The 26470-nt window shown below is 42.7% G+C and overlaps 1 protein-coding gene across 2 annotated transcripts in view; it reads left to right on the top strand.

Moving 5' to 3' along the window:
* ATF6 (activating transcription factor 6) overlaps positions 1-26470 on the top strand; it is a 79740-nt gene that overhangs the window by 45769 nt on the left and 7501 nt on the right. For both annotated transcript variants that reach the window (XM_086753759.1, XM_086753758.1), the window contains exon 15: positions 13723-13807. In XM_086753759.1, coding sequence (XP_086609885.1) covers positions 13723-13807 — 85 coding nt within the window. The remainder of the gene's footprint in view (positions 1-13722; positions 13808-26470) is intronic.

The following is a 26470-nucleotide window of genomic DNA, read 5'->3' as shown; positions in this document are numbered from 1 at the left end:
TTTGCCTGTGTCTGCTGCCAAGACGTACAGAGACCCACCCAAGTCTGAGCTGAAGTCATTGCTGAGCTCTGGGTAAATCTAGGGGATTCAGGCAGAAATGCAGCCTTGCTGCTGACTGGGAAGAGCATTTGTTTCCTTGTTATCTGCTTGTGTTTCTCTGTCTCTCATGTTGCCTTACTATTGTGATTTTAACAGTGACATTTGCATTTACATGTATATAAATGATTGCTTTTATTAACTCTAGCAGAATGTGGAAGGAGGGGGAAACCATTTTCTGTAGTGAAATCAGAGGAGGGAAAATGATAGATCAGTAGAGAAGGAAGAACACCCATTTCTTTAGGTTCCTCAGAGAGATGCTCCTGAAGCTGCTTTACCCAGCAGACACTCACAATGCAAATAAGACCTACAATTGTTTTTAAAACAGATCAAAGGTAATTTACTGAAAGTACTGCCTGTATTTATAAAATACCTTTCTGCCTGTGACCTAAAACATTTGTTGCCACTACTGGGAGGTGGTACCTCCATCTCTGTGGAGAGGAATTGCCCTCAGAGAGACTGAGGTATATTCAGGTTCCTGGAACGTATGAGGCTAAAGGACAGGGGGGCAAGAGGAGATCCCCAGAGATTTAACTCGTGATCAGTTGTGTTTTCCAGAAAGTTGAGGGATAACAAATATTTCTAACAGAGACTTTCCAGTCCTTCTGATGTATGTCTCTGTAGCTGATGCAACTTCCACAATTAGGAAAGATTTGTTGCTGCTAATTTCCTGTACATCTGCTGCGCTCTCAGAAGCAGCATCTCTCTGGCTGCAGATTAGAATCAGGCTGCCACTGTCTGCTCTTGGGCAGTCAGGGGCAAACAGCAGTAAGCTGCAGCTGTCTCAGCAGGGAGAATAGAGAGCAGCACCCTCTGCTACTGAGCTTTGGTTTTCAGTGTTGACTGAAGCCTTCAACAGAGCAGAAATTTAATTTGCAGAACTGAGATAATTTTTAGGTAACTTTAAATGCATCTATTTAACAATTATTTTGGTGTAGAATTTAATTCAGATTATTACTTTGTTCTCTCCTGTCATTAGCCTTGAAAGCTGTTCTTGATTTTTGCCACTCATTGCTCTCAATTTTTTTGTGTTTCCTCCTCTGTATTCATTACCCTCCCCAGTGATTATATTGCAAGCAAGTTAGCAACAATCACAGATCAGCAGATGGATCAGGAAAAGGGAGAAAGTCACAGTGACTGTGAGATGTAAGGTGCTATTGGCCAAATATCATTTTATCCCCTCAAACCAGATTTGAATCCAGTACCTGATATCCTGGCTGCGAAGGACATGCATGTTCTTTTTGCAGACACTAAAATATGTTTGAAGATAAATCCCATGCTAGGTGTTCAGCTCAAGAACACATCTGCTCACCTTCAGTATTTGGGCTAATGAACAGTTTGGTGCTTTTGTACAATATGGCACACTGGGTGCATGCTTTTTAGAGTCATTAGCAACTTCTGTAAAATGGAGTTTCATGGTCTGACAGTACTTTTATCCAAAACTTTAAATGTATATTCACATGTGCACTAGTAATAAATATAATTGTTATTTTCATCAGAACATCTTTTGGGTCCATTTTCTAAAAGGTTGTCCTTCAGACTGAATCCTGAATCTGTGTTCCATTTCTGGCTATTTGACTCTTTGGCTGAGCCATCAAAGGTGATGGGTTTGCGCTGGCGACTGCAGGTGATCTACGTCTTGCCTTGCAGCTGTCTCACATAGTGCAGAGATTCCGTGGGAGATTTAAATAAATTATTTGTGTTGCTGCAGAAGGCAAGAAGGCAACAGTAATTTCAAACCAGGGCTGGATCTTGTGCCATGTGTTGTAGGGTTGAACACACTGTGATCAAATTATTTGCTTTGATTTAACAAAAGGTTAAAGTCTGGTCCCTACTTGACAGTTGTTTCTGGTTAGGATTTTAAAGTTCTCTTGCATTCCCTGCGTGTGTGGGCATTTTTGCTCTGTAAGAAAGGATGCTTTCTTTTGCTTTGGAAGGAAATGGTTTGTCAGAAGAGTGTTCAGTCACAGACTGTGGCCTTTAATGGACTTCTATAGCTATTCCTAAACATTTCTCGTGTATATGGCCCTGATTGCCATCAGTATCTTTCTCAAATGGTCTTTTCATAAGTGGCCTGCAAGTTAGTAAGACAGGGAAAGGGTAAGGTAGAAGCATAATCTTGACAGACCCTTCCAAATTTGAGACATTATGGATCTTAGAAATGGTGGTTAGAAGAGCCTTCTGGTCCAGCCTGCTGTGTGGAGGAAGTCTGTTGCAGAGTCTGTGAGGCTGGCCATGGCATTGTCAAGTGGGCTCTGAAGACCTCTAAGGATTGGGGTCTCAGCACAAAGTGAGTTCAAAGTGTCCTAGTACTTCACTGTCCTTCGAACTCAGTCAGAAGAGAAAGCAGAGCATGGCATCATTAGCAAATGGATTTTAAACGCCGTGTTCTATTGATCCATTTGGAGAAAGCCTGATATAAATTGCTTTTTACCCATCCAGCTTCTGTTGCATGGCAAATCTGATCTAGAGAAATCAGGATTTACAGTCTAGTCCATCTCGTGATACTGGATCCAAGGAGCGTGCCCATGAAACCACGTAAATTTTGTGCATTGGTTGGCTCTCTGCTTATGTGGCGGGGCTGCAAAGGCAGAACAGTGGAAAAAAAAGGTGTTTGTTGGGAATAACATTCCTCACTCCAGTTTGCATTGTGTGTTCTCCTTTGGGACAGAGTCTCCAGCTGGGCAGTAATTCTGAGAATTCAGAATTTGTCTTATGTAGAAGACCTGAGGTCTTCCAAGCAAATATAGAAACTTTGGGTTAATGTCTTGTCAGAGAAGCAAAGAATCTGGATTATATCCTTTTTGGTTTTCCTGGACCTTATTCGTATCCCCTACCTAAATTACATGTTTTTGCAATTACAGATTGCAGTTGAAAACTAATAGGCTGCAGATGCTATGCAAAAGCAGAGTTCTGCTGCAGTGAATTAGAGAAGGGGAATTTCTTTTTATGGGTAGTAGTAATAAAACAATTAATTCCTTTTTAGTCTCAAAACTTTGTAAAATCTACAGAGATAATTGACAGACTCAGCTGGGAGTTAAATGTGAACTGCATTTCTGTGCTTATGTAGCACATGAGGAGGACAGAAAACGCCAGAGAAACATAATTTTCAAATAATTCGGAGCCAACTTTTTAAAATTTTTTGATGCTAGTTTGGTTAAGAGAGCCTTTAGAAGAAAATCTGATCCATATCAAACATGATAGGTGGAACTTTTCCACCAGTATAAGCTGGGAATTTTTTTTTTAATCTTCACAGGAGCTCAGAACTGAGTCAAGTATTCATATAGACATATCTTTTCCAGTTTCTTTTGAAACTCGACTAATTTCCACAAATAACACACGCACAAATTATCAAAGCATTTTCAAGTCCCTAAAAACCTTCCTATACGTTTTTAACCAAAACTGTTTACTTAAACGTAGAATTCAGTTCTTCACATCCTCTTACTTTGCGTTCAGGAATTTTTTTTTAATCTACTGCCAAACCAAAATTACATCATAGCAAATGCATGCATTGTTCTTTACTTTTGGGCCTTGCAAAGCAGTTCTGCAGACAAGTTTAATTGGCTGGATTTTTGTCCAGTCTGTCCTGTGCCCTACTTGTTCACATGGGCTTTATTTTTCTTTCCTATACAAAGAAAAAAAAAAACAAAACTACAAGGAAGAGTATGTTTATAATAGAAATAAAGTCCAAACAGGCTGTCTTCACCTCATTCTCCATTGCAATTGGACTGGCTTTGCTGTGCCTCAAGGTGTGTGTAATTAACAATTTACACACAAGCTTCTCCTAACCGTGATTTCCTGGAGTGTTCCCTGTTTGCAGGGGAAGGCTTATGGTATTTAGTGCCTCTTATTTAGGATGGATTGCAAGTCAAAAGTGAGGTTCAGAAAGCTCGGATGAAGATGAGGCAGGTTCATCTCGAGTAGTTCCAGAATGAAGGATTTGCAGAGGAATGGGGAGCTTGAGAATAGCTGGTCATTTTGCAACTGGTGTCACTTTGTTAACGGGATGAAGATAAATGTTTCAGTAGGATGGAAGGTCAGCAGGCCTGTCTTCTGGAAGGGTGCTTGCATCCTGATTCCTGAAGGGAGACAGGATTCTTGCTCAGAGGACACTGGGTGTATTCTGTTGTTTGACTAATAGATACCTAATTACCAGCAGATTTCAGTGTTACCTGAAGGCATAATTCCTCCTCTTTGGCCTTGGAAGTTGAGTAAATGGATTGTAAACCATCAGAATAGAAAAACTGAATAGTCTATCAATTTTTTCCACCTTTATATGACATCTGCTCTACAGCTGTGTTTGGTGCATCTAAGTAATACTTTGCGTTATGGACTGTTGTATGTTCTTGAAAAAAAAGAAAGTTGTGTTGTCCTCTCAAACCTTGATGGAGAAATGAGATTCTCTTGCATTTTTATTCTTTCTTTCTCAATTGTAACCTTGATATTCTACTAGAGGGAACTGAGTAGGTTAGCAAATGAAACACAGGGCAGCAAGTGAAGCTAGGAGGATCCGGGTTCAAACCAAGGAAAGGAAGCGATTTGTCCAATAGAAGTAAACTTGTAGAACTTCTTGCTGAAATGCATTATAGATGCTGTAAGTTTACGTGTATTCAAGGCAGGACTGGGAAAGTTCATGGAAGAGAAATCATAATAGCTGCTAAATATATAGAAGTCACATCTTTGTTAGAAAATCCCTAAAACAGTAACTGAAAATAGTTGGTGGCTGGAAGACAGATAAAGTGTCATATCTGTACACACTGCATGTTTCCAACTTAGCAAGATGAGGTGGCTTTCCTTGGAATCAGAGGAGGACAGCATCGGCTCTCAAACAGCTGCAGGAATGCCAAGCCCAAGATAGGCAGGAAGAGGAAATCAGGAACAGCTTCAGCAGCAGGAAAGCTTGCTTTGCCTCAAGTCATCGTGAAACGGAGACCTCTGCTTTTACACCTGGAGAGACTTTTTTTGTTCTAAAATAGAATCATATGGTGACTGCTGTTATGTCTTGGATCTTTTGGGAGTCAAGAGCTACTGGAGAGATGATCGGAATAAGTGTCTAAGCCTGAGACGCTTGCAGTCCATTTAAAAATCTAGACTAGGTCACTTTAATTAGACCTCTGTTTTTTAGGTTCCTTTTCATCGTTAAGGTGATGTAACATAAATCCAAAAGGATAAGGGATAAAAAGTAGTTCTTGCTTTACTGATGTTTACTGTTGCTGTTGGTGAACTGCAGAGAAGGACACAGTTCACAGCAGATCTCCATATCCTTAGAAGTCTCCGTAACCTTTTTAGTCCTTTGCCACTGGTTCCCCTTTACGCTGAGAAAATCCTTAGTGCTGACCTCCAAAGCTGAGCCCTGCTCATAGACAAGCAGCAGTGCAGCCAATGAAGGGAATGGAGGAAACTCCTCCAAAGGAGGCTTGTGACAGAGTGAATTTTCCATTCCTCTGAGGTCTCTGGGATTTTCACAAGGCTCTCTGACTCACAGCGAGGTACTTTCCAGTTAGTTCAGTTTTGGAGCCCAGGCCATATCACATCTGGCAATACAGCTGACAATAAAAGGCACTAAAAACTTCTTCATTAAAAGGTCTTTCATGTGGGAAGTAAACTGGATAGCAACTCCCTCTTTTGCAGGGACAAGGACCAGAAAGTATTCCAGAGTACAGTTAGGTGTTATTTATAAAAATCTGTCTGGGAACGTCAGAAAGGTGTAATCTTACACTGCAGGATATTTTATTGACTGTGGGATTGAGCTATTTCTGGTAAAACACTTAAATAAAAAGCATATCTCATCACTTCATTGCTGTGTGCAAAGTATAGGCTGTAAAAACCACCTGTGCACAGAAACACTGGGATTGAAACAGCACTGGTGTGAATAGGAGCACTTTTGGCAAAAATAAAAGCAGAAAAAGAAGCTCTATTCCCACCACTTCTGGGAGCTTTCCTGTTATGGAACAGTCTCCCAGTCCGCCTTCTCCCCCAAATAGTCTTAAAGCATAGAAAAGTAATTAAATTCTGTTATTAGAGATTGGGAGTTGAATTCTTGGTTGCAAACCCTCTTCTTTAAGTATGCCGCAAAATCCAACTGCGTTAATGTATGCTAGGTAACCTCAAGTTTAATATATGCAGAATGGATACTCTTTCAAATTAAGTGAAATGATTATTGTTAAACCCAAAGTAGCAGAGCTACTGGGGCCTCTCGGGGTGGGCTGTCAAGAGCCAGTGCAGAGAGGCTGAGACCTTGTGAATTTTTATTGTGGGTTTTCTGTGGATTCCTTGCAGTCATTATCTCATCTTTAACTCACTCCCGTGCTCATCTTTGCATGTCATGGATTCCCCTGTAAGGATCTGTGATGGGGTGAGTAAATCTGCTTGGATTTATGGGGTCTACCTTTAAAAAAAAAAAAAAAGCAAGAAAAAAAAGACACATCAACTTTAAAAACAAGGCAACTTTACAGTTCATGGTATAATGACCAAGTTCTGTGGTTATGAGTCACAGTTTGTGTAGAGGTTTAACTGGTTTCCTCTGGTTTTTTTCTGCTCTTAAAACCCTCCCCACACTTTTCAGATACAAGGGTCAGACTGAAATGGTAGGATAGCAGTAGTTTCAGAGGCACCCTTCCCTCTCCAGTTACTGCTGTGTTTAGCGTCTGTTGATAATGAAAGCAATGTTGCAGGAACTTTTGGCTTTTTCAGATGGACCAGTGCTGTATCCAGTGTGGTGTATCCTCAGGACACCATATGGTTGCCATCACCCAACCGAATCAATGGTGAAATTATACAGCCATTTCCTCTACAAATTTGTAAACTTTCATACACATCCTCTCTGAACTGACAGAGGAAACCAGAAACAGATATACCAAGACCTGATTCTCATTTACACCATGATCTGTGCTATGTGCTTGGTGGTGTCAGGAACTGCTGGAGTAAATGAGAATTAACCCCTAGGCCACGTGTGCCTTGCAGTAAGTTCTCTTCCCTGGAGAACAGCCTCCTTTTGAGTCCAGAGAGCTGCTGAAGTTCAGCCCCGGCTGTCCTGAGAATGAAGTCCCAGCTTTACAGGTACCACTTCCCAATTAGGAGTCACATGCCAAAGGCTGCAGTGCTGCTCAGTGCAGGTTCAGTGGCCTGTGTAGGAGATGAGGACAGAAATGTCACATCTCTGGCAACAGCCGGACAGCCTGAAACAATTATTTTGAAATTTTCAAAAAGTGTGAAATCTGTGGTTTGTGAAAGAAAAGCTGACTTACTGGCTTTGTCAGCCCAGGGTTTTAAATAAAAGTCCAGCTTCTCAGAGGACCTGTAAAGGGCAGCTTTTGGGGCCTGTGAAAGCACATTTTTGTTTCATAGTCTTTGTATGGCCAAAAGCATACCTCTAAAGAAGGTCCAGTGTCATCTCATTGACCTGAAATCCCTGAAGATGTTTGGAGAAAATAGGTTTAAAAGGCAATACATAAATTTGATGCGCAATTTTTTATGGTCAAAAATCTACTTGCTTTTTATCTGCTTCATCTTGAGATCACTAGAGGTGGTTGGATAGTTAATAGATAAGTTTTTATACTGTCAGGGTGTGTTGAACACTACCAAAAGTAGTGCCATTAAAGAAAAACGGTACCCCCAGCAGCTTTGGGAAGCTGCCAGCTCTTCAGTGGGAAGTGGGGAGCTCCTCAGCCTGTATCGGCAGTGGCTGTAAATGCCGTCCTGGAATCACAGCTTGAAGATTCAGGCTGGAAGAAATTGAGGCACAATTCCCTGGGAGACCTCTTAGTCATAAACAGATGACAAAAATGCCCAGCTGCAGTGCTTGTTTACTGTAAGAAGTCCTCTGAAGCTGCCCGGACAAAGTGCCCTTTGGCACGCCGAGGCGCCTGGCTCTATTTGCCCGCTCTGCTCTGGCAACTGTCTTCGTTAGCTGCAATATTCTAGTGTGTAGCTGGTCTCCAAGGCAATGGTAAAGATCAGACCTCCTCATCAAGACAACTTACAAGAACAGTACATTAAGGTTTTCCTTTGGTATTTTAATCTAGCCTCCTTGAAGCTTTTATTCCTGTAAAGTAACAAATGTCACTTGTTTTCAAAAAGATTATCCTTAGTTCGTCAGAGATGGATCTCTAATGGAGAGCGGGACTCCTTTGGACATCTTGAGGAAGTCCTTGTGAGAAGAAAGATGAGAAGTGAGTTAGAGCCTGTCTTGCAGGAGCCGAGTTACAGCTCCCACATGGATCACATCTGTACTTTGCAGAGTTAATGCTCCGAACTAATGGGAAGGGTCAGCAACACTGCTTGCCCTTCAGTAGCGTGACAAACAGTGTTTACAGAGGCAGATGTGCTAAATGCACTGTAACAAAGCATATTGAAATCAATTTGTTACTTATTTTCTAGTAGGTAAATGCTTTTGTTCAAGACACTGGAAAAGGCTTTTGAAAAATACTTACCCGTACATAAGCACAGCAGCTAAGAAGGTAAGAGGAATCTAGGGGAATTGATTTGACAGAAAAGTAACCTCAGGGGTAGGAGACAAGGCAGCTCACGCTGAGAGTGCAGAGCCTTGGCGGGTTTGGAAATCCGTTCCTTTGTGTCCCGCGTCACTCGAGTATCACTCAAATGCACACACATCTCCTCTAAACATTCCCCATGGCACTGGTAATATTTTCCTTCATCATGGGCACGCTGCAAGGATTAATTCCTTCGTGTTTCTTTCAAACACGCAGAAATGGAGAAGGAGCTCCGCAGATTGCCTGTAGCCCGGTGGCATGCCGCTCCCTGGGGAAGTGTCTTGCTGGGTGCAGCGTTGCTGGTGGGACGTGCCTTGCAAAAGCCAAAACAAGCAGTAGTGCTAGTTTTAATATTTAAAAGCCAAGAATCAGGGTTATGAAATTATGATAGTTTTTTTTTTAAAAAAAAGACCCTTGAGTAGCATGTTTTCTTTCTGTTTAATGGAACTTCATGATACGCAGCGATGGTGTTTTCTTATGTCCTTTAACTTTGAGAGTTACAAACAATTTTTTTTTTATTTTTTTTTTTTTTAATGAAAGCTAAGATGCTCACAGGTTTGCATGCATGTAGGTAGCAGGGACTTTCAGAAGCAAACCACATGTCATGAGACTTGCGCTGAAACTGCAGGAGCAGCCAGTTTTGCAGTATTGTAGCATGGTGGAGCAGGATTTCCATTCCCAGTTGACTGTGGGGGTTAAGAGCTACATGAGGCTCCGAAGCTTAATCCCTGTTAGAGCCCTGACAACAGTGATCTTATGTAAGAAGCCTTAAAATCTTTATTGCAGTTCCATATGTTGTTGAGCCCAGAAGCAGATCAGCAGACACTGAAATAGCCAGCAGAGTATAAAAAGATCCAGTGAGGAATTTCATTCTATAGGGACACCTAATTTCTAAATATTTACAACTCTGGTTAGTTACATTCTAATTATGTAGAGCTCTGAATGCTTTGTTGTGGCAAGGACTTAAATGTGATTATTAATCAGAAGTTTAACAAGTAACAGCTTCAGATTTTATCCACAGGAAAACTTATTAAATTAAGGTAATGCATTTGTGGCTGGATTTTTAGTATCTATATCTGTATTTATCTATATCTGTCCATCTCATTTGGCTTCAATATCACTGAACTGTAGAGATGATCAAAAGCAAAATGAGAGTGGTAAAGCTAGGGTCTCATCTGAAATATTGTCTTTCCAGACTGATATTTTTCCAGTCGTTCTGCCAGCAGTCTCAGGTCTGCATCGTCTGTTTAAATTGTCATCTCCTCTAAGTGCAAATCTTGGCCCAAGCCAAGGCCATCTGTTGTTGGGTAATAGTTGTGATTTATTCTGCCTCTGGTTGACATTCATGCTCGTGGGCCAGATGCTGACTTGTAAGATTTGCTTTTATTCATTTTCAGTTTTATACCATGTGTTAATATCACAAACAGCGTTTTAATTTTAAGTATTTTTGTCTTGTGTTTAAAATTAGGGATGAGTAATAGCATCATACACCCCTCTGGGATGCAATTGAGCATGCTTCAGAACAGGATAGGAGAGGAGAAAATATTTTACGTGTTAGAAATACATTCAAACAACATTTCTAAATGTCTAATTTCTTTCTAATCACTAATCTGTACACTCATTTATGTTGCATATTAAAAAATCAAGTATTGCTTTCAAATAAAAGTTGTGGACTATTTGAAGACTTTTGGGCTCCAGAATGTTGTAGGTAGCTAAACTGTAGGCAAAATATTTATGATACTCTGCAGCTTACCCGCTGCTACCTTTGCCTTCAGTGTACGATGAGGGCAGTGATGGAACTGCCAGTTAGGACTGATTGTCAGAGGGACACTCCTGCATATAGGAGATAAAGATAATTAAGGAGATAAATAAATTTCTCTAGTTCCGGATTTTTAAAAATGGCTCTTTGTAGTAGAGATGGGCAGTATCCAACTTCCAGACAGTCTGTGCGACTTGCACCTTAGATCCTGGTAGCAGTCTGAACTTACAGCTGACTGGCTTTTTGTATGTCTGTCTTCTTCAAAGTTGGTGTTAAAACACTGAGGAGTTGTGCAGCAGCTCCAAAGCACATTTGGATACCCAAACGCAAGTGGAAATGACTTCATTGTCTCACTATCTGCTGTGGGAGCAGAAGGCTCTGGGTCTTCCCCTCTCACGCTGTTCAAATTGCTCCAGGAAAACAGAGGAATAGCAGGTGAATTGATACTGCTGTGTAGTTTTAGGAGACATTTCAGAGTCTGGAAACTAATGAGAAGTTAATTTTGATGTCTTGGATAGCAGAGCAGCTTCGTCGAAAATAGTTCCCTATAAACTTTGTTTCAGATCCAGTGAGCTGATCTTGCTGGGTTGTGTGTGGAGGGGTTGCTAGTAAGAGTGCACAGACAGTAGATATCAAAGTTTTTATCTTGCCAGTTTCTGTCACTAACAGGATTTTGTGTAGCTGAACAGGATATGTTGTGCTGTGGTTTGTGTAAAATAAATTCACTTCACTAGGTTAAACTGAATTGTAATATTGGCATTTTATGTATCTGTTCTCCTCCTTATATTCCTTTGATTGTGATTGTCTGTAATTGTGGTCTAGAAAACAATGCTCTTTTTGTTTCTCTGAGGCAGGGAAAGACTGCCTGGGCGGGATTCATTTAGTACAGCTTCAGGTGTTTGGACTTTTGTCGGCCAGTCTGAACTAGACCTCATTCTCATGAGAGTCACTGGAGAGCAGCAGACTTCTCTGGAGCTCCTGTCATCTCCAACGCTCTCCTAGTGTAGAGCGAAATACCTGCTGGAGTTGCCCACTTCAGTTGCCTGGGGCAGCCAAAAAAAAGTAATGGTCCAGGAGGTACCTGAGGAATTTTCCTTATTGTACTGCTATCCACAAATTTGGCATTTGTGTCATGACACTGCTGTTTATTTTTGTAGAGGTACTCCAGTTGTAAAGTCTTTGTGATACTCCTAATGCATTTCATACATACAGTAAATAAAGGTGCCAATATAAGCAAAACTAAACCAGCATCAATTAATATACTGACCTTCAGATATGTTAGCAAAAAATAGCAGTTCCTTGTAATGATTCACAGGTGATCATCTAGGCAGTACTTGTGGATGATGATGTTGTGGACTCTCAGAAGCATTGAAAAAAAAAAAAAAAAGAAAGGACAAGCATTTTTTAAGCAATGTTAAAAATAGTCATCAAATCATGAGAAGGATGTTGTTACAAAATGCAGTTTTAATGGACATCTTATCTTTGGCCGGTTCCCTTGGGAACATTGAATTTCAAGTACAGTTTTTCTGTAAAGTTCATTGTCTTACTAAGCGTTGTCTTAATCTCAGTGGTTCAAAAATGAAATGGAAATTACATATGTAGTCTGAGAATTATACCAGAGTGGTTTTATAATTTTGGTACCAAGATGTTTTTAATTACAGTCATTTATTGAAGTAATGTTTTCTTCTCATGGTCAGTCATTTGGGTTTTGGGGGGATTTTTTGGTGGGAAAAAGAGTGTGTGATAATTCTGCAATGTATCTACAGAATATCTTGATATATTTAACACCTAACTTTGTGTGTGACTCAGTTCCCTGAATCTTAGGCATAACAATGTAATGTTTAGATATTAAAATGAGGAAAATACAGTTACCCTGATATTAAGAAGTTAACAGCTGTGTCCTGAAGGAAGTCTAATTCAGTCAGTCAAAAAAGATAACCTTGGCCAAAAGCACGAGATGTTTGTGTGCCTGTTCGCACCCTTAAGCAGGGAGCTGTGAAGCTGCATGTAGCGTTTCTGAGTGCCAGGTTTGTAAAATATCATGGGATTTTACAAATGGGAAGGCATGAAATGAGATGAGAGCATCAAACTTGCTTCCGCTTTTTAACCGTGTGAGATAGATGTGTCTGTTGTAAAGTGAAGGGCAGATGTTTGGATCTGGTTTTAGGACAGTTGTAAAAGCACGTGATGGCACGCGCTGGCTCTTGTTCTTCTCAGGGATACTGGGAGTGAATTTGGCATTGCTGGGATTGGGAAAGGGGCAAACACTGAGGCTGACAAAATAAACCTTTCCATTACTTTTTTGGGACCTGGAAAAGATACTTGGTGATTGTCAGGTTTTTGTTTCACTTAGAAGCCGAGTTAGACATTTAAACTCAATTTGTCAATTATATAAACACAGTCTTTTGTTCCTGATTGCTAGAGAGGGCAAATACACTTCCTTCACAATGCCTGCTGTGTACTGAGATGGTGCAGTGAAGCAACCTTCTGTCCGGGAAGCCAAGCTTTGAAAGGCATGGGAAGCTTCCCTCCTCCTTAGTACTCTTTCCTCAGACCATCTAGATCAGCATAGCACAGCAATATGGGAAATGCCTGGACTGGTCCTTTATGTTCTGTTAATTCTGTTGATAAGGGAAGAACCATATTTTCCCAGGCTGCAAGTTGAGCAATTTGAGTTCAGCAACAGAAAAAAAAAAACTGAAGAAAGGCTGCATTTTTCCTTGCAGGTCAGGTCCATATCCAGAGCATCTGCTGTAGATGCAGCTTCCACTGCTAAAAACTCAGAGTAGTTAGTTTGAACACTGCTGTCTTACAGCAGCGCCCAGCCACCTCACAGTTGAGATAAGTTGCTAAAGCACAGCTTTGCTTTCAAACTTCCCTGGTAGGTTTTGTCAGCAGAGCTCATATTTCACACCCCATCACAACCCTGCCTGATACAGTCCTACCGCACAAGGCATGTGATGTAGAGCTTGGCACAGATACAGCAAAGTGACATTTATGTATAAAGCAGGCAGCACTGCAAGTAACGGCTCCAATTCAGCAATGCCCTTAACCACAAATTTAAATATCATAGAAGTCAAGTTAAATTAGTTTAATCATACACATAAGTGCTCTGTTGAACGAGGGCCTAATAGTACTTTCCATCTCTTTCCACATGATCAAGGCTTTTTCATATTCTGCTGCATGCGATGGGGATTTCTCGGTTACACAGCATGAGCAATTGCTGTGCCTTTTGGAAGACTCCCTCAACAATTTGAATTTGCTAAGCTGTTGTAAATATTTTTATGTGGATGCCTGTAAGACAGAATGGAAAGGAATTTTCCCAGCTCTGTACTTCCAGGGTAGATTTAACACATCTTTCCCCGTGTTTTCCAGGACCACCTGTTATTGCCAGCCACCGCACATAACAAGACCAGAAGACCAAAGATGTCTATAGTGTTGCCAGCTGTAAACATCAATGGTAAGTGCAAAACATGAAAGAGAATGATAGGAGAATAATTTCAAAGGGTTGTGCCTGACTTGTAAGTGGAAACCAAACTTAAACCAAATGTCTGTTGTTATAGCTTTGAAAAAGAAGTCAGACTGGTCATTACTGGGCTGTAGTTGCCAGGGTCCCTGCTGAAGCTAGGGTGCTGGTAAATCACTGGTGCCTGGTCACCGAAACTGTAACAAGAGGCTGTGTGACGTGGACGGCAGTTCTGCAGTATCTCATTCTAGCTCCTTCAAGGACTCAAGGATGTTGCCATCCAGTCCCAGTGATTTGTACCCAGCTGATTAAGGGTTACTTGAATGTGATCTAGCTTCTCCAGCTTGGTGGCTACAAAGATCCTGTCAAATGTAGAGACTGTCCCTGTTCTCTCATTTGAGTTCCTCCTACGCCTGCTTAGCAGGGCAAATTCCTTGGCCTTACTGGTTTGTCAGGATGCTGACTGCCTTCCGTCAGCTTCCTCAGCTGTTTACCACTCTGTTATACAATACTCAGTGTGAGTGGGACCTCTCGGCACTACATGGTCAGGATTAATAATAATCATGTTACAGTGCTGCAGGACAGCAGAGAAAACAGCTTTGCACTAAGGGCACAGGCTTACTAGTGAACAGAAATGTTCTTGATCTCCATTTTAGTCCCACAGGAGAGACAGAACTTGAGCTGTATAAATATATTCATATGGTGAGGAGCTGCCAAGTTGGGACATGTTTGGAGCACAGAGTCACTGTCGCAGTCATCAAACGCATTGTAAACCGTGTAACAGTATGAACTTTACTTTCTGAATATCTCTGTACCATAATGTCTTTTTAAAACTTGTGTGGTTTACAGTACAAGCGAATCATAAACCCAAACGTTTTTGTTAAATTCAAGCATGTCAGAAACATTATCTGATGATGTGAATTTCCATAAACTATGAAAAAAAAATCATTTCAGGCTTTCAGCATTTTGATAATTACATTTTCCCATGCAGTACAGTAAGTTGAGTGTGATAATCTATACCCAGCTATCTTAGGGGAATTTTTATTAGATATATCAGAATTATTTTTGGCATTTATCTGTCTGAAACTCCCTTTTCATGTCCATTGCAAAAATCCTTTTCTGGCTGGGCCGAATTACCACATGCAAGTGGGCACTTTATCACTTGGAGAACAAACTCTATTTCTAAATTGCAAAGTATTTCTTCTTAAGATGTTACTGAGTCTTGTTTTACTTGAAATAACTTTCAGTTGTTGGAGTAAACACAATTTGGAAAATACACATCAGAATCCAGTGACAAATCTTATCCTTCGTTAATAATGAAACGTTGTGAAATTATAGTTACTTGAGTTCTTTGGGGTTTTTCTTCAGAACATCAACATCGTCCAGGAAATAAAAAAAATGTCCAGGGATTTGGGCAGAGATGTTGAAACAGATGAGACACAAGGATAGCGTTAAGTAAACAATGGCACCAAACACTGCTTCTTCTGAATTAGGAAAAAAATTACAACATATACAAGAGCCAGTAGGTAACTTGGCTTGATTTTTTATTTGATTATTAATAGATTACTTGGAGGAGACAGTTCCCTAAAAAGTTCCGCCTGGGGAAGAACCCATTGCTCTCCTTTGAGAACATTGCTCCTCCACCCTATTCTGCCTCCATGGCAACTGAGCACGTCCTGAACAAGCATCTGGAAGTTAGCTGATAACAAAGCTTTACTCCCAGCTGTCTGCTGTTCTTTTAAGCTCACCTTAATTCTTTGTCCAGCTGGCTGCTAGAAGAGGATGGGTCTCCCTGGGAGGAATTGGCAAAACTTGCAGTGAAATAACTTGTCCCTTTTTGCTGCCACAGCCCTGGCAGAGGAGGTGAAGGGAATGCAAGTGAAGTGGCCTTTGCTTTGAAACTTTTTCGGAACTTCATCACTTACTTTCTTTTGCAGGATCTTTATTTGTCTGTGTACTAAAGTTTACCCATGACACTGTTTCCAACTGAACTTGCAGTTCACTTGAGAACCCTTTGAACTGCTTGGACAGTCTTTTCCCAGCAGGACTATCATCCTTTTCTGATTGCACTTTGATTGCTTGAGAGCCTTCTGAGCTCCACTAGAAACTCTGCCTTTAGCTGGCTTCAGCCGATCCCACCACCAGCTGGACAGAGAACAGGTACGGGCAGAGATTAGGCAGTAAAATGAGTTGTCAGTCGCTGTCCTACATGACTCTTCCTGGAGGTTAATGGCATGGTTCTGTGAGATTGGTCTGGCAGTTTTCAGCAGCGTACAAAGCAGAATCAAGTTTACAGTTTGAAGAGCTTCTCTTGGAGGGGAGAGTTGGGGTAAGTCTGGCCAGTGGCAGTCCTGGTGCTTTGCAGCTAATGGCAACTCTCAGCCGAAAATTTTGTAGTAGATGGGTGCATGTATGTGGTATGTGTGCATTCAATAAGATAGAAGTTTAAGAGAATAATATTGTACAAAGCAGTAACAGTACGGTATTCATTTTCAAAATAAAAACTTCATCAAAACTGTGCAGTTGCTGTATGCTGGAAAAGAGAAGAATGGCCATTACCTTGTAGCTCTCTCCTCTGGGCTCCTTCTCTGGGTCAGTCTGAATCGCCCATGTCCTTCTGCGAGCATGAGGACAAGCCAGCGAAATCTCCAGTCGGGGCTTCTGTGCAGGTGCACAGAAATATGTTTAAATATTTAAATATGTTTAATATGTTAACATATGTTAAATACATTTAAATATTACTATACTACTATAGTAACTTGTTACACAGTGGCACATGTTAATCCTCCTCCTCTTACCCTTTTTCCTTCTTCCTCACCCTGTCCAAGCCCCTTTCCAAGCTTGCTGGACAACCCTCCCAGTTCACAGCCAGTACTTGCTGTCAGCTCCTCCATTTCTGCCTCCCCAGATGCTCTTGCAGCCCTTTGCCGTTTTCCCATGTCCCTGCTGGCCGCTGTCCCTCAGTGCAGCTCTGCCCTTGGCCCCTGCAGCCAGCCAGAGCCACATTTTGACCCGCCTCTGCCCAACTCAAAGCCCCAGCATTTGTGGATACAAGTAGTACTCACAGAAAATCTGCCTGGCTGTGCCTAAGGGGTTGGTAAGCCTGGAGGGAAAAAAAGCAGAACTGGGTAGACCTAGTCCCACTGTACGTGGTTTTGGGGACACCATTGGTGTGCCTTTACTGAGAAGTTACTCCAAGAAGAAATATCTTGCAGTTTCTCATGGGAATGAAAGCCAACTGCAATTTACAGTTAAACTCCAGCTTTTGTTTTTAAGCAAGTTGTGTTTGTTATGCTGGATTGCAGCTATTATTTTAGAAATCTAACTGTGCACTTGAGACCAGTTAAGTCTCCAGTAGATTTCATTCCTAAATTTGCTTTTATTGTAATTCAGAGTCTTGTTGGCTCATTACACCAATTCCAAATAGACATATAGGCAGTGCCTTTCTTGAAGTTTAAATTAAAACATCTGCTATTAGCCTTCTATTTACTTAGCTGCTGTAAAAAATGCAGTGGGTTATAACATTGATCTTTGGATCAAAATAATCTATAGAACACGGCATAGCTAAGCCACTCTTCCTACCCCAAGCACGAGCCTTTTGTCTCTGCAGGATGCCTGCAGCTCAGCAGTGCAGCACACACCACCAGTAGTCCTTTCCTTGCAGCACACAAAAGTGAGAACATATGTACAGTCATTCTGTGTAGGAGACAGCGTTCAACGTTTGGCCCAAGAAGCCACTTCCATTAGTGCCTTTCTCCCTAGGAGCAGGTTAGATGCTGTCACAGCTTGCACTTTCTCTTGATAGGAGCAGCTGTAAACATCTGTGCAGATGTGTACTCACCATGAGTACTGGTGGTCTTAGCAGCACAAAGACCAAAAAGGTCTTTTTTTCTTCTTAAGATCCCAGTGCAAAACAGTTCCCCATGCGTGAAAGTCCTTCCATCATTTTCTCTGTCTGAATTGGGGGTTGGTGTTTGCACTCTCAGCCAGACAAAAGTGAGAGACCTGATGGGAAAGCCACTGGTGAGATCCAAAGCTTATTTTCTGGGAATTTGGCAGCCATGACAGGGAAAGTTTTGAATTTTATACAGATATTCTGGATTGATCCTCAGTCTAATGTCACACAATGGACTTGTCTTCAGTCTGCCTTGGAAACAGTTGTTTGTGTGCCTGACTCTCTGCAACTTGCATGTTCCTGGTTCTTAAGGAACCCTGTTCTCTTAAGGGTTGTTATTTTTCATGAAACACAGCAGCAAGTCTCCTAAAGGCAGGAATTTACTGTGAACAGGACGGCGAGTTTTGCGAAGTCCATGTGCTCTGTTGTGTTGGCCAGCTTCTGATCGCTGCTGCTTCCTTCAGCCTTCCTTCCTAGCATCCATAGAATCATAGAATGGTTAGGGTTGGAAGGGTCATCTAGTCCAACCCCCCTGCAAGGAGCAGGGACATCCCTGACTAGGTCAGGTTGCTCAGAGCCTCATCCAGCCTGGCCTTGAACGTTTCCAGGGATGGGGCCTCCACCACCTTTCTGGGCAACCTGTTCCAGTGTTCTATAACTCGCATCGTAAAAAATTTTTTCCTAATTTCTAATCTAAATCTACCCCCTCTATTTTAAAACCATTACCTCTCGTCCTATCGCAACAGGCCTTACTAAACAGCCTTTCCCCATCTTTCTTGTAGGCCCCCTTGAGGTACTGGAAGACCGCTATCAGGTCTCCCTGGAGCCTCCTCTTCTCCAGGCTGAACAGCCCCAACTCTCTCAGCCTGTCCTCATAGGAGAGGTGCTCCAGCCCTTTTATCATCTTCGTGGCCCTCCTCTGGACCTTCTCCAACTGGTCCATGTCCTTCTTGTGTTGGGGGCTCCAGAACTGGACACAGTACTCCAGGTGGGGTCTCACCAGGGCAGAGTAGAGGGGGAGAATCACCTCCCTCGACCTGCTGGCCACGCTCCTCTTGATGCAGCCCAGGATGCGGTTGGCCTTCTGGGCCGCAAGGGCGCATTGCCTGCTCATGTTAAGTTTCTCATCCACGAGCACTCCCAAGTCCTTCTCCTCAGGGCTGCTCTCAATCCATTCCCCGCCCAGCCTGTATTTGTGCCTGGGATTGCCATGACCCAGGTGCAGGACCTTGCACTTGGCCTGGTTGAACTTCATGAGGTTGGCACGGGCCCACCTCTCCAGCCTGTCAAGGTCCCTCTGGATGGCATCCCTCCCTTCCAGCGTGTCGACGGCACCACACAACTTGGTGTCGTCGGCGAACTTGCTGAGGGTGCACTCTATCCCACTGTCCATATCGCCAACAAAAACGTTGAACAGGGCCGGGCCCAGCACGGACCCCTGAGGGACGCCACTCATGACCGGTCTCCACATGGACATTGAGCCGTTGACCACCACTCTCTGAGTGCGGCCATCCAGCCAACTCCTTATCCACCGAGTGGTCCGTCCATCAAGCCCATGTCTCTCTAGTTTAGAGAGAAGGATGTCGTGCGGGACAGTGTCAAAAGCTTTGCACAAGTCCAGGTAGATGATGTCAGTTGCTCGTCCCTTGTCCACCGATGCCGTCACCCCGTCATAGAAGGCCACCAAATTGGTCAGGCACGATCTGCCCTTGGTGAAGCCATGTTGGCTGTCACCAACCACCTCCTTGCTCTCCATGTGCCTTAGCATGGTTTCCAGGAGAATCTGCTCCATGACCTTGCCAGGCACAGAGGTGAGGCTGACCGGCCTGTAGTTACCTGGGTCTTCCTTATTCCCCTTTTTAAAAATTGGGGTTATGTTCCCTCTCTTCCAGTCATCGGGGACCTCACCAGACCACCACGACTTCTCAAATACGATAGCCAGTGGCTTGGCAACTTCATCATCATACTGATGTAACAGACTTCAAAAGTGCTCTGAAATAATACACATTCTCATTAAAATGGTAAACAACAAATCTAGTGGTAAGGCTTTTTGATCAAAACTGGAGGGATTTCTGCCATCAAGCAGCATAATTATTTGTGTGCAGCTACAGAGACCGTTCTTTCAACTGACAGCCACGTGCAAAAGCCACTCGCAGATGTCCAAGGCTGGTAGCAAACTGTCTGTGAAAAATCCATAAGGCAAACAGAACCCACACAGGCTGAGAAGGAAGATAAAAACAAAAGCTTCTCTGGAAGTGACAATGTTCTGTAAGTTCCCATGTCTTGGAGTTGAATAAATAAAGTCTCCAACTTCCTCTGCCTTTCAAGGTCAAGCAAACAATAGATGCCATTTTCGTCAAGAGGCAGAATTCTCAGTCGGTCATCGAACAGGAAGGTCTAAATCAATATATACAACTTACAGCAGCTGACTTCCTTGAAGGTTGCTGCTTAACATTTTGCGTAGTCTTCTCTCTCCCTTTGAATAGCTTCAGAACAGTTTCCAGGAGACTAATGGCCCCAGCTATCTCTAGCTGTTGTTGGTCCATTCTTTTCTTCACGTTAGAAGCCAAGTCTTACTCCCTGTGGCTCCCTCTCACAGCTGCTGTCATTGTCCCCACACTGAGAAGCTCTTGCCACTTTAGCAGGTACAGAGGACTCCTCTGTTGGCTACACAAGCGTCATCTGTAGAGATAGTTCTCTCATTGTTTCTACTTTTATCTCTGGATTTGACAGAAATTGCTGAGAACTCAACACAGCCTTACAAGCTACAGCGTATGAGCATAAGCTTCTGGAAGTTGTGTGTGTAGGATTACAACCGATCTGTGACATCAAAGGAGGGTGGCTGCTAAGGTTTTTTAAGAAGGTCATTGAGAATCCTTCAAAGCATCAAGACCTCTAGACCAGGAGGTAGGAAAATGCATCTGAGAATGTGTCCATGCTGTAAGTCTGTAGGCCATTTTGAGAATGCCACCCTTCTGCTTTTTGAGCTGCTGCTTGAAGAATGAAAGTCGTTTGGTGAAAAATCAGAGCCATGGTTACCTCTCAGTTAGACCTCACTACAATAGCCAATTACCGAGCCTGGGCTGAGAAACGAGGAGAGCCTACTATCTCCTGTGTGCAGTTGTGGCCAAGCAGCCTATTGCGTTACTGTGGTTCTGCTGTAATTAGAATGGTTTGCTAATGTCACAAATGTACTTCAGCTCTTGTGCTCACGTAAAGCTGTGCTGTAGGGGTCAGGATTGAAATTGTGGCAGAACAGGTTTTAACAAGGAATTTTAACCATAGCTTTTAGTCATATTGTAAGATGTTGCTAGCCTCACTCTTGTTCTCTTTTCAAAATGATATAAAAGTGCAGTTTATCAAAACAGAATAACTCCTCCAAACTTTCCTACATTTCTTTGAACATCAGAGTTGATCATTGCCTAGATTCAACATTAAATAGAAGTTTTCAACAGATTTGGTTATCTTTGAGAGATTTTGCTCTTCCCAACCATTGTCTGTTGATATGTGTTATCTTTGACAGGAAGGAGAAGATTAAATTATTCAAAAAAAGTATGAAAGAAGTAATTCAGGAATCTGTGCACGAAAGTAATGGAATCTGTGTCACTTGGGTTCATGTTTATTTAGTTAGACAGGAAACGATCAAGAAATGAAATCATAAAGGCTTATTCCCCAGTGGCTTTTCATAACAAGCTGTTTACCTAAATTGCTAAGTGAGTAACCTATTTTTATGTATTCAAAAGAACAGGAATATGATTGCAGAGGATCTTCTGTGCCCTTTTGCCCCTTTGTTAATGCAAAAAAAAAGAGTCTCTCTTGGGTTTTGTGTAATGGAGCAGGCCAAGCCCCGGTGTAACTGGTCTTCCCCGTATAGACGGGATAAAAGCTACAGATGGCATTTTCTTGGGAACACACTGTTCACGAAGAGGGTAGAGAATGAGTCATAAGTTAATTGGACTTCGTACTTAGTATTTCCAACGCCAGTGTCGAGTTATTACACCAGATTGTTTTTTTTCCATATAAAAGGCACACTTATATAAAGTCTATAAAGTAGAAGAAAAAAGAAGCCCATGACATTAGCTGCTGGTGTGGATGCCAGTATGGAGTTGCAGAAGGAGCCAAATTTGGCTTAGAACTGAACGAGTATGCATCTCATGCAGAGACCCTATCTTCTAGGTGTTCATTGACCCTGGATGCTGATACTGCTGCGTAGATATGCTCTCCCACCACCCTTCACAGAAAGCACTGTGTTGAGAGCCGTGCTGCAAAGCAAAGAGAAAATTTGCATCCTGATCTGTGAGATTACCATCGCCTTCTCAGCTACATTGAGCTGTGTTTGTGCAGCACATCGTAATTCTAGCCTCGAGCCCAGCTGATCTGCCTTAATACATTTTCAAATGTCGTAACTTCAAGATTACATAATTTCTCCTGGTGTTAAATTATAGGTGGCAAACACAGTTTTATGTTTGTGATACGTAGGCCAACTCTGATTACTGGTAGCTCTTTATTTCTGTAGGGATCTGAAACATAATTATCCATAATGAGCTCACCCTGTAAAAACATAAAAAACTGCCACAGAGGTCGTAGAGGAGGTTCACATTTATGAGTTCTGTCTTGGGAACATCACTGGAGTAAACCTAGAGATTACTGAAAACACAGCAGTCCAAGACAATCTTTTTCAGTGTTTGGATTGCAGTCTCTAAGGAAACTGCCGCCAGTGGGGCCGAGTGGCCTTTGCCTCCTGCTCATATCCCAGGTCAGATCTTGCACGCTGCGGCTTTCCTCGCCCTCTTCATACAGTCACCTTACCTCTGGTGTTTCCTGGTGTGCTTCCTCGGCATCCTCTGGGCTTAGTCCTTCGTCGCAGGGTTGCTGTAGGAAAGCGTTTGAAAAATACATCCTGAGCGTCTGAATCCACCTCTGTTTCGGAGGACTCAGACATTAAAGCTCTAAATCTCCAGTTGCTGTAGTTAGGAAACAGAAATAATTGAAATGGACGTCTCACTTTTATTAGCGTGCCACATTCGGATAGACACTCTGCAGCATGTGGGATTTTTTAGTTACCTGGGAAGTGAATCAGAGAGGCTCACATTGAGGAAGGTGCTCACCCCACACAGACAGAAGCTTCACAGAGGTGGTGTTAAAAATACTCTTGTACAAGCAAGAGCTGATCGCAGTATCTAAATAAATGAGATCATTTTATGTATCCAAGTGAGACAGGTGGAAAATTCAGCTCACTCTTTGGATACCATCCAGCCCATAAAGGCATTTCGACTCTAAGTGAATACAGACTCTCAGCAGCCTTCACTCTTAAATCAGTGAGACACTTTAATGCTAGGATACAAATGATGCTGTGGGATAGAGAAGGTCCATGTCCATGAAAAAGTGATGCTGCCTCTTGAAAAAAAAATTAAGTCAACTAGGTAAACTATCAGTAAGTGCCTACAAATTGAAGTGGTGTAGTACATACTGCAGTTCAGAGGTAAGGGCTAAATAAGAATAGGAAAACATAGTAAAAATAATCCCAATAGGGTAAAATGCTGTCAAATGGTATGAAGATCGATTAAAGATTAAAAGCTCGGTGCAAAAGTCTTTAAAAGGACCCTAAAAAGTCCAGCAGGCTTAAGTAACACATTAAAGTAGATTCATAGAAGTAAGAAGATATCTTTTAAACAATAGACATTGTAGCCAATTGAGGGAATAGAAAAACGAGCACGATTTCTGGCAGACTAAATGTCAAACCATAAGAAGTCAAGCCAGAAAAAGATATTGAGGAACAGCATGCCTGAGGCATAAAAATATAATAAAAACATTTTTCAGAGGAAGCCTGCCAGGGAATCTCTAGTGCCTGTAGAGGACCAAGGTGTAGAAGAGCACTTAAAATTGAAGTCAGCACTGTTGAAGAAAAGAGCAAAAAGTTGTTGTGCTGGTGTTAACCACTGAGGCTGTATAAATATCAGGAGAATGGCAAGTGACAGATGAGGCAAACTTTCTTAAAATGGCCTCAGGAACTGTAAAAAATCAAGTCTCGCTCTTGCACAAGCTGGCTGAATCTGTGAGAGCTGAGCATGCCCTGGTGCACATGATAGATTGGGAAGAGCTAGCACAGCTTCTGCGGAGGAAGATCCTACCGTAGTGCTCCATTGAAGGCCGCCGATGGATAGTGAGAGTGAGGGTAAGGGATGGTCTCTTTAGCACGATAACCTAACCTGAGTGTTCAAAAAACTTGGGAAAAGGTTCTTCGGAGACTGCTGAAAGCAAACAAGCAAGCTTTTGTGAGACAAGAGGGAAGAGGCACTTGTGTATTGGTATCTCTCTAAAAGGTGTAAATGAAAGGTGGAAACGGATGGTCACATTTTGCAGTGAAGGAGACGTTACCGGTAGACTCCCACACAGGTCTGTGCTGAGGAGATCCCTGTGCATCTCCAGGCCCAGGCTGGAAGATCTTGGAAGGAAGTGAAACTCCGTTGAGCAGGTGAAACTTGGTGCGGAAAAAAATGCAAATGAATTGAACGCACAATAGCAGGTTCTGACTGAGCTGTTACTGCTCGGAGGAGCCGCTGAGCATCCTTCCCTGAGGTGTTGGCTTAGCTGAGGAAGAAGACCACTAGAATTTGTTAAGAGACAGAGTAGAAAACAAAGTATGAACAGTCTTTACAGCCATGCTGAATCCCCATCTTCAGTATGATGCATTTTTGGTCGTGCGTGTTTATAGATTTATATAAATAAAGTAATGAAAGATGCAGGAAAAAAGGAACAGGAATGAACAGTAAGTGTAACAGCTTCCCTACCACAGCGACTATTGAATTGGACAGCGACGGCTGAGGGAGGGGTTATAACAGCACGTGAATGGTGTAGATAAGGTAGCTAGGAAGCAGTTATTTACTGTTTTACATATCACCAAAACTACGTGCTTGCCCTGACTTTTGCTTATGCTACTGGTCAGTGTCAGAGGCAGAAGTACAGGTCGGATGAGACTTTGCTGTCCTGTGCAGAACAGCTGTCCGTAGGCAGTACCAAGGCTAGGAAAGGAGAGCAGCTGGTCCACCAGCACAGTGGGAAAAGAAGGAGCTTGCTGACGTTTAAGAGCAAAGGTAGCATTGGGCCAGACAGGTTTTCCAGCATCTGTAGGGTGCTTGGCCCATGGTTGGGACTGGAGGGATTATGCCCATGCCTCCCAGTCCCTCCCTGCTGCACTCAGAGGGAGCAGTCCCCTGCGTGCTGTCCTGGGAGAAGCCCTCCAGCCTTGATTCTTGAAAGAAGCCTGCACTGGAATGCCTTTCTAGGCTACTCTCCTGTGTACAGTTATTTGTCTTGTAAGTTATTTGTCTGGATTTGCAGGCGCTGTGGGGAGTTTGTTTATACTTTTTGTGCCTCCCAAGTAGGCACAGGATGGTTCTGCCTAACAGACTTGCTCTTTCTCCAGGCTCTTTCCTTCGCTCCCAAGAGTCTTCTGTGCAGCAGAACTGCTTTGCCCCTTGTCTTTGTTTTCTCTTCTTTTTTTTTTTTTTTTTTTTTTTCCTTCCCTTGTCATTAGTGTTGCCACAGCTGGTTAGGTTTCAAATATGGCCATCCTGCAGCAATGATACCCTGCCAGCAACACGCACGTGCACAGCCAGTGCTGTCAAAAATGTCTCAGCATTTCTGAGAAACACTCTACCTGAGGGAGCTTTAAATGCTGTGCCTAGGAAGGACAACACTGCTGACTCTGATCTTTTCTTCTTGAGATGGCCATTGGCTCCCTCTCCAAAACAACAAGTAGTTCCACACTGGGCCCTTTCCTTTGTAGCTCATGCTGTTTCTCTTAGAGGGAAGTGACTGTGCAGCATGAAAGAAAATGGGAAGGGAAGGTAGGAAATGATCCCTGGGAAGAGCCGTCTTTCCTTTCCTCTCCCTGGGACCTCCCAGTCTGGACCAGGTACTGCAGAGCACCATCTGGCACTGGCCTTTTCCAAAGATCAGGGGATGTTGTGCTCCTCATCCATAGTCGGTGCGGATCTCTCTTGTGGCTCCGTTATTTTCTTAGGAGGCCATAGAGAGTTTGTTTCTTCCGATTTTCTTGCTTACCCCTCGTGCCTGTATATATCCCCCTTGGATAGTCCCTGGCACCAATGCTCCAACAGCTTAGACGTGGGGAGAGACCCTCTCTCCTTGCTGTCAGCTTGTGGCTCGTCAAAGTGACTTTTGATGATGTGGATCCAGCATTTCTGACCAGGCTCCTGTTCCTGTATGCATATAAACCCAGCAGCCTGGCTCGCTGTTGGAGAGGCGCTGGGAGACCTGGAGAACTGAAATGCCCAGCATCTCACTTCACCTGTGCCAGGGACTGAGGATGAGGACAGCTGAGTCCTCAGAGGCAAGACACTGCAACTGGTTTGTTTGGAAATAGTTCCAAGCTGCAATTTGCTTTTAAAAAGATAAGTTATTTGGGTCACGATATAACTTTCTCCCTTGCCTGAAATAATCCTGTCTAACAAGCAAATCTGTAAGTGTTTTAGGAACGCTACTGCATTGTTGCAGTGAGTGTATTTTTAGTTTTGTAGCTGTTACAAGTAACACTGCTTCATTCATATACTTATTTGGTAGTGTATATAGAAACATTGTCCAGATGTGCTGGGCAGGACAGTCAGGGCTGCTCAGAGGAGATGGGATGGAAGATTGCAGAAAGGATGGTGCGGAGAAAGCCCCCTGGGTTATGTCTGTGGACAGCTGTAGCCCTTCAGCCAAAGCTGTGCGCAGCTGGTGCCCTCTTCTTCTGAAGC

Source organism: Chlamydotis macqueenii, chromosome 8 (assembly GCF_036417535.1).
Source record: "Chlamydotis macqueenii isolate bChlMac1 chromosome 8, bChlMac1.mat, whole genome shotgun sequence".
In the NCBI taxonomy this organism is placed as follows: Eukaryota; Metazoa; Chordata; class Aves; order Otidiformes; family Otididae; genus Chlamydotis; species Chlamydotis macqueenii.
This window is presented reverse-complemented; position numbering and strand designations above follow the sequence as displayed.